Raw genomic sequence first — 8,496 nt, 5'->3', positions numbered from 1 at the left:
TGTATAAATATTCTGTTTGGCATGCATCAAGGTTAAAGAGCACAACAGCATATTTCGATGTATCCAAATGTCACTCCACTAAGTAAATCTCACATTGCACTCGAACCAGAACAATGTCTGATAGTACAAACATGACGGTGTGCACTCCGGTACAAATAAAAATCAGCAAAATGAGCTATAACATTAGAGAACAATGTATTCTTCTTCATTAGACGGCATAGGGAATGAATCATGGGTCACAGTATAATGTTTTGCATCAGTTTGGGGACCATTCAACTGAACAGCACTTATATTTCAAGACTTCATGCAGGGAAGAGAGATGTACTTCAGAAAAGTCCTGTACAGGATGACAGCAATCTCTCTGGCAACACTTAGAAACAGCATAAAATGATTTCTTAAAAAGAACATTTCAAAAACGCCACCGTGACACTCAAATTCAACAGCTGCTTGTATTCTCACAGTGCTTGTTTAGCTAGATGGGACAGAAATGAATTTGAGTGGTCATGGAGTGGCTACACTACTAATAAAGGTGCTCTACAGTAGAAGATTCCTTCCCCAGCAGCATTTGGCTTTTGTAACAGATTTTTTTTTCTTAATTACTGATGGTTGCTCTTCATTTTTGGTTACTGGAACAGGAAAAAAAATGAATGAATCTCAGCAACAGCATTTACAGGATGACAGCAATCTCTCTGGCAACACTTAGAAACAGCATAAAATGATTTCTTAAAAAGAACATTTCAAAAACGCCACCGTGACACTCAAATTCAACAGCTGCTTGTATTCTCACAGTGCTTGTTTAGCTAGATGGGACAGAAATGAATTTGAGTGGTCATGGAGTGGCTACACTACTAGTAAAGGTGCTCTACAGTAGAAGATTCCTTCCCCAGCAGCATTTGGCTTTTGTAACAGATTTTTTTTTCTTAATTACTGATGGTTGCTCTTCATTTTTGGTTACTGGAACAGGAAAAAAAATGAATGAATCTCAGCAACAGCATTTGAATAAAATACCAAAACAAAACACTTAATACTGCTTTAAAAAAAAATTGACAAAAAACATGAAATCATACAAGAGTGAAAGAAACTAAGAAAATGGCAAGCAAGATGAGCTAAGGACCGGTCTCTCCTCAGGTCTGCATCTGAAACACAAACAAAAAAAACAGCCCCCCAACTGCATATTTAATAACAAAAATAAATGGCCAACTGTTCTCTGAATAGCAAGTTACTCAATGTTACTTTTATGCAACATCTGCAGATTTGTGTAGAAATACATGAACAAAATATTACATTTTTTACTAAGTAAAATAGAGGAATTAATTACAGTGTTTTGTGCCCCCATATTTAAAATGTCTGTAATATAACCTTCTTAATTTCACCCTGCTTCAATTTTTGGGGGGCAGAAAATAAAATGAAAATATTGTTCGTTCCTCTTTATTGGCATATCATTATCACACTACAAAAACTACAATATCAAATAAAACATCAAATGCTGAAGACCAGCTCACATCGCAGAACTGCTTATAGTTATGAGTCGGTTCCCATACTGTGACTGGTTATGTTGTTCTGGGGTTTCAGTGTTTGTAATGTGCTCTTACCGTGTTTCTCACAGGTGTGGGCTGTCTCCATCTCCATCTCCCTGTTTCTGCATCTGCGCCTGCATCTTAGCGATCATCTCCTGCATCCGCCTCAGCTGAGAGACACACAAACAGAGTCACACACAGACCCTCACACGCAAACATTCGTGTTATTAGCGTTCAGCTTGTGTTTGGTTTGAGAGATCCTACCTCAGCCTCCTTCTCCTGCAATATTATGTCCTTGTCCATTTCCTCTGGCTCTGGACCTTTCCTGCACGACACAAAGTAAGTGTAAAGAGAGACACACAGCTGTACTGAGGCTTCACAATTAGTTTCTCCTAGTGTCAAAACAAAACTGTCAATTGTTTAAAATGTATATAAAAAATTTGTTTTTAAAGAATTTAAATGAAATGTGATGGAGCTTAATTATTCAATTAATCAGAATTCAATGCATATAAATATCTGAGAAAAGCTCTCAAATGAATAGAATTAATTTTATTAAATAATAAATTTTATTCGATAATAGTTTACATAAAGATATTCAATGATTAGAGCAAGGACATCAAATAATTTTTTTTTTAAAACATACGCAAGTGCCAGGCATATTTTAGTGGAATAAATATATATTCCACTTAAAAATACCCAACACTGAAGATATTCTTGTTCCGATGACAGGAAAATTATTGCAGCAATATCTAATAATTTAGCATAAAATAATTTAATAATAACGCCATCAAATTATTATGACTAAATAGAACAAAAATATACAGTGAGGAAAATAATTATTTGATCCCCTTCTGATTTTAAGTTTTGACCACTTACAAAAAAATTAAGGGTCTATAATTTTTATGGTAGGTTCATTTTAACGGATAGAGACAGAATATCAACAAAAAATCCAGAAAAAACACATTATATAAAGGTTATAAATTGACTTGCATTTCAGTAAGTAAAATAAGTATTTGATCCACTACCAACCAGCACGAAGCTGATTTTATAAGTTTGACCACTTACAAAAAAATTAAGGGTCTATAATTTTTATGGTAGGTTTATTTTAACGGATAGAGACAGAATATCAACAAAAAATCCAGAAAAAACACATTATATAAAGGTTATAAATTGACTTGCATTTCAGTAAGTAAAATAAGTATTTGATCCACTACCAACCAGCACGAATTATGGCTCCCACAGATTGGTTACGTGCCCAAATGGAACACAGCTTAGTCCTGCCACTTTAAGAAATTACTCCTAATGCCAAGGCAACAAAGGAGTGGCTCAAAAAGAAGCACAATAAGGTCATGGAGTGGCCTAGCCAGTCCCCAGACCTTAATTCTATAGAAAATCTGTGGAGTGAGCTGAAACTTGGAGTTGCCAAGAAACCTTAAGGATTTAGAGAGAATCTTTAAAGAGGAGTGGAACAAAATCCCTCCTGAGATGCGTTCAAACCTGGTGACCAACTACAAGACACGTCTTACCTCTGTGCTTGCCAACAAGAGTTTCTCCACCAAGTTTTGCTTGGGGATCAAATACTTATTTGACTCACTGAAATGCAAATCAATTTATAACCTTTGTACAGTGTATTTTTTGCTTGATATTCTCTCTATCCGTTAAAATAAACCTACCATACAAATTATAGACCCTTCATTTCTTTGTAAGTGGGCAAACTTACAAAATCAGTAGGGGATCAAATAATTATTTTCCCCACTGTATATGAATAAAAAAATAAAAAAATTTAAAAAAAACATTCAACTGCTTCAAAGACCGAAAAATAGGGGACATGAATTGTTCATTTTAAATAAATAAATGACAGCTCTTAAAATTACACAGCATTTACATCAATTACCAAAATATTATTTGCTAAATGATCAAAAGTGTGATTTAACAAATGACGGGACAAAAACTGTATTAGTAAACCACCAGCAGTGTTTTGCATTGCAAAGTTTAGGCAAGACGAGAAAGACAAATCCAAGTTATTAGCGCAAGCGTGCGATAAGCTGAGCAGAAGTATTTGAGTATTTGCATGCGTGAGAGTGAAATAGAGTCTATGTGCAGTAAGAAGAGCAGAGCCAGTGCTAGCGTCAGGCTAAAGGATGACTGAGCTCCCAGCAGTACCTCCCCCTCCTATCCTCTGACGAACACAGACCTGACAGCTCGCTGCAGATCCATGAGACTAGGTCAAGCTCTAGAGTGTATGGAACACAGTTTATCAACTGATTAGGCTAAAACCAGACAAAGCAATGCTGCTCTTCTCCTTTCGTTTCTGCTATCAAATGACTATTTATATTTGAATTTAACAAAAATGAGAAGTGACTATGTAAAAATGTGCTATTTCAATACATCTGCTTAGTGTTGCCAGGTTTTGGCTATTCAAATAACCTGTGGCTTCACACACAAAGCTCTGATTTTTTTCATGGAGGTTGAGGGAGGAGGTGGAGAAAGGCAAGCAGAGCAGTACGTACGCAGGCGACAAAGGCAGAATGTAACCATGGGAGGACAACCTGCCGCCCCGTTTGAGGCGCTCTGAGCGGAAGTTCTCATAGTGAAGGTCCTGAGTGACTTCTTGCAGGTCCTGCATGTGGGTGCTGGATGGATGACAATAACCATCAACAGAAAATAATGACAGTGACTGGGAAAACAGAACATTGTCTTAGAATGAAAATAAGGCTGAGAGGGACAGAAATACACTCCATTTAATTCGTTTTACTGTTTAAAGGTACAACTCATGTGTTTTGAAGACTAAACAATCAACTCTAATTTTCTTCACAGCCTCATTTTTATTTGTGTAAAATCAAGAATTTTAGAACATTGAACAGCAGATAACTTCAAATTACTTACATTAGCATGGTGCGAAGTTTGAGGAAGTCATTGTGTTCTGGGTTTTCTACCTCCACCACACCCCATGGGTACAAACGCCCTCTCACTTTCTTCCCCTTAGCCTCAATCTGCTGGTTGGATCCCACCACGGCAAACGGTATGCTGGTCTACAACACAAAGATGAAAAGGAACTTTTAAAAGCAAAGCATGCGGCACATTGGATGCAGTCTCCTGAAGAGCAGGTAACAGTAAGCATCAAGTGATCACAAAAACGACAAATCTGCCATTTCTCACCCTCAAGCCTGTCTGACTTGTTTCGCAATTCAGTTTCAATTACAATTCCTAAAACCAGTGTGAATAATTCTCACTAAATGCTCACCAAGAGTTCGACTCAACAGTTTTTATATATTTTAAACTGTCATTTATTCCTGTGATGCAAAGCTGAATTTTCAGCAATCATTACTCCAGTCTTCAGTGTCACATGATCCTTCAGAAATCATTCTGATTTGGTGCTCAAGAAACATTAATTATTATCAGTGCTGAAAACTGTTTTTTTCTTTGACCAGAATGTACTTTTTTAATGTTATAAATTTCTTAATGTCACTTTTGATCATTTGAATGCTTCCTTGTTGTTTTAGAATTAATTTAGTAGCAATTTCTTAAACAATAGTAATAATTATAAGGGATGTCCCGATCAGGTTTTTTGTGCCCCCGATCCGATCGGAGTCATTGAATACTGAGTATCTGCATGGCATGCACATTTCTTCTTCTTTTGGTTTTAATGGTGGCTGAACACATATATTTGAGAGCTTCTTTTCCTTTTAATAGCGCTTGGCGAATCTACCGGAAGGCGAATACTGCCACCTACTGCACATCACAAAATAAGAATCAGGCTTAGGAGAGTCGATAAGGATCACTGTAGGAGAGTTGTATGGCATGTGATGTCAAACCAAAGCTCAGGATTTATGTGCTCTCACTATAAGGTCTGTTCTTAGTGTTGCACGAGTCAGGATTTGGCTCAAAATCAGACAGAAATATGCCCAGCCTTTAAAAAAAATTGCTTGATCAGCCCCGATCGGCTCGGGACATCCCTAATAATTAAAATAATAAATAAAATCTTACTAAACCTATACTTTTGAAGTAATGTATGCTTATGGTGCTTTTGTATTTTTGGGGGAGTTTGAAACATGGGTTTAGAACAACATGAAGGTGAATAAATTGTGATATTTTTCCTTTGGGTGAACTGTCTCTATCTTATACACACACACACACACACACACACACACACACACACACCTTGAGAATCCGGGTCTGCTCTTTGAAATCTTCATCCTCATCAGACTCGGCATCAGGGAGGTGATAGATCTTGATGCCATGCTCATCGATTTCATCCAGAATCTAGTATCCCACAAAAAGACGCATATAGCCAACAAACCAAATATATGATCATTCCATCTTTGGAAAGAAACCTGAATGGCTTACCCTGCGCTTGAGTCTCTCTCTCTCCCTCAGTGTCAGCGTATCTGCTTTAGCAATAACAGGAACGACATTCACTTTGTTGTGAATGGCCTTCATGAATTGGACATCTAGAGGCTTCATCCTATAAAATTGGAGAATGGGAAAATCAGCCATTTAAATCCAGAATAGAACGGTGTGAACATGTCCAGAAAAAAGGGAATCATGTGTCCAAAATATACAGGGGATCTGGTGTCCTCGTCGTGCTGCGGGATTCGCGCAGGGAAGGGCAGTGGTCAGGAAGGAAGGGTCCTGGTAAGGGGCGGAGTCCGGCGGCCGCACGCGCTCCCCTCTCCGGTCCATGGCGCGAGGGGCGGCGGCTTCGTCCTTCAGAGAGAAGCGCCCACAGCGCTTGAAGGGACTAGACGGCCCAGCATCCTTGCCCGCGTACCTACAATGACTGTGCACTGTGTAAACAATGAGTGACGTATACGAGCGAGAGATCACTTCCGGCGCTTGCGTAAACTCGTAAACTACACCAGAGCGCATACACATCTCACGCACCGGAAGCCGTGCGCGTGCTCAGAGCAGTTGGACATAGTGGTGTATTAGAGGTAAAAAATTATATAAATACTGTTCGGTTTCTGGCACAAACCGATCGTTTCGTGTCTTAGGACATCAATGTGTCGTCACGAGCTGCAGGGTTTAATTTGGATTTGTCTGTGCATGTTTTTTTTACACTCATAGACTTTGTTACCATTGCCATCCATTATACGACTGATAGACTGCAACGGTTGGACTTAAAAATCATCAAATGTGTTCTACTGAAGAAACTACATCTTGGATGCCCTGGGGGTAAGCAGATAAACATCAAATTTTCATTTTTGGGTGAACTATCCCTTTAAACTCACACCTATGACAGTGGAAGGCATCATAAAACATGTCTTAGTTGAATGAAATGTAAGAGCTCACCCGTGACCCAGAGGGGAAATGAAGTAGAAGCAGCAGTGCACACGGTTGTCCACAATGTGCCTGCGGTTGAGTCCACTCTCGTCATGCAGGTAGCGCTCAAACTGGTCATCGATGTAGGCGATAATGGTGTTAAAACTGTAAAAAAAAAAAAAAACAGCACATGATTAAACACTTGCAGAGAGTTTACATTTTACGTGCCCCATCCCTATGACAAATCTGAAAATGTGCATCACAATCTGTATAGATCAGACTGAAATGATAAGGATCTTTTTAAACTTCAACCACTTGTTTGTAATGCTGGTATCCTTCTGTAGAAATGACAGGAATGTTCTCCATATTATCATATTATAGTCAGTCTCCTCACGCTCTCAGACAACTTAAGTGTTAATGTTTACATGTACATTTTGCAAAATACTGTAACTAACATTTTTGTTTCTTAAACTGAGTTTTTTTTTTAAATGGGAAAAAGAAATGCGAAAAATATTCAAAACCAAGGACGCTGAAAAAGTGGGAGGGCACTGTTGCACTCTACAACAGCAGTGTAAAGGCAGCAAAATATGGAAAATGCATCAGGCCTTCCAGTAAAAAAAGGCTGAAATGGTTTTAACATGCTAGTGATATACTCTGTTGACTTTGATACAAAACCAGTGCATTAGAATGTCAAGTTTCACTTGTATAAAAGTTACTTGACAGCATACATTTCCTTTTTCAGATACAAGCACGTCAATATCCTCTCTTTGCTGTTTTTGCGCTCAAGTGGGTCAGGGAGCAGTCAGGAAGAGGTCACACATGTTTCCTGTCTCACCACTTCCACTAGCAGAACAGCATTCCCAGAACTCACAAAAAGAAATCAGAAAGCTGTTTCCTTCATTCCTCCACTGCACTCTCTGTTCTTCATATCTCCAATTACACCATCAAATGAAGAAAAAAAATCTGTCTTAAAGATACAGTTCTGAAGCAAAACAATGTATAATGACGACTATATGTGTACGGAGCTTTTTCCAATATTTCTAATGACCACCAAAGCAAACCTCACCAGTCCTGGCTGTTTATGGCATCACCGTATCCAGGCGTGTCGACCACAGTGAGACGCAGCTTCACTCCACGCTCCTCAATCTCCACAGTTGAGGCCTCGATCTGAACCGTGCGCTCAATCTTCTCTGTATGACAAGAGCATATGTAAAAGATACATCAGGGGAGGCTCAAAAAACAAGGCCGAGATCCTTCCTTCTGTGCAAAACTGCCTCATAAACATCAGGCCACTGATGTTCACCAGGCCATTTTTTACACTCTGATCAGAATATGCTTAGATATCTGAACACAGGGTATATACAGGAATCATGGAGTTAAATAAATAGCTTTTATCGTAAGATGTGCTCCCTTTACACAGTGCGCGTGCGATCGCGAAATCGAAAGTGAAAGTGAACTGCGACGGCTGGCGCTCATTCAAAAGGGGTTTAAATAGGCCACATATTGGTAGTGGTGCCCTGATGCGTGAAAATACTATACAATATTAGAATCAGTCAGTCAGTGAGCGCCATAACAGATGAAGTCAAATCTTGCGGGATTCCATAAATAAACTACACAGAACCCCACTATTCTGGCAAATATACATAATGAAAAGATGACTCAATTTAATACCTTGGAAAATGGCATTTAAGACTTTTTAATACTTATTAAGGGCCTT

The 8,496-nt window shown here is 38.7% G+C and overlaps 1 protein-coding gene across 1 annotated transcript in view; it reads right to left on the bottom strand.

The window, feature by feature from the left end:
- Positions 1-1,012: 1,012 nt before the first annotated feature.
- The window catches only part of LOC107589889 (septin-2-like), a 10,167-nt gene continuing 2,683 nt past the window's right edge, over positions 1,013-8,496 (bottom strand). The window contains exons 2-10 of the mRNA XM_016278465.1: positions 7,846-7,969; positions 6,810-6,944; positions 5,865-5,982; positions 5,679-5,780; positions 4,404-4,549; positions 4,067-4,150; positions 1,782-1,842; positions 1,593-1,687; positions 1,013-1,136 (exon numbers count right to left, since the gene is read on the bottom strand). Of these exons, the coding sequence (XP_016133951.1) occupies positions 1,601-1,687; positions 1,782-1,842; positions 4,067-4,150; positions 4,404-4,549; positions 5,679-5,780; positions 5,865-5,982; positions 6,810-6,944; positions 7,846-7,969 (857 nt within the window). The 3' untranslated portion in view covers positions 1,013-1,136; positions 1,593-1,600. The remainder of the gene's footprint in view (positions 1,137-1,592; positions 1,688-1,781; positions 1,843-4,066; positions 4,151-4,403; positions 4,550-5,678; positions 5,781-5,864; positions 5,983-6,809; positions 6,945-7,845; positions 7,970-8,496) is intronic.

Source organism: Sinocyclocheilus grahami, unplaced genomic scaffold, assembly GCF_001515645.1.
Source record: "Sinocyclocheilus grahami isolate Dianchi unplaced genomic scaffold, SAMN03320097.WGS_v1.1 scaffold121.1, whole genome shotgun sequence".
Taxonomy (NCBI): Eukaryota; Metazoa; Chordata; class Actinopteri; order Cypriniformes; family Cyprinidae; genus Sinocyclocheilus; species Sinocyclocheilus grahami.
Note: the sequence above shows the minus strand (reverse complement) of the source record. Positions and strands in the feature narration are given on the sequence as shown.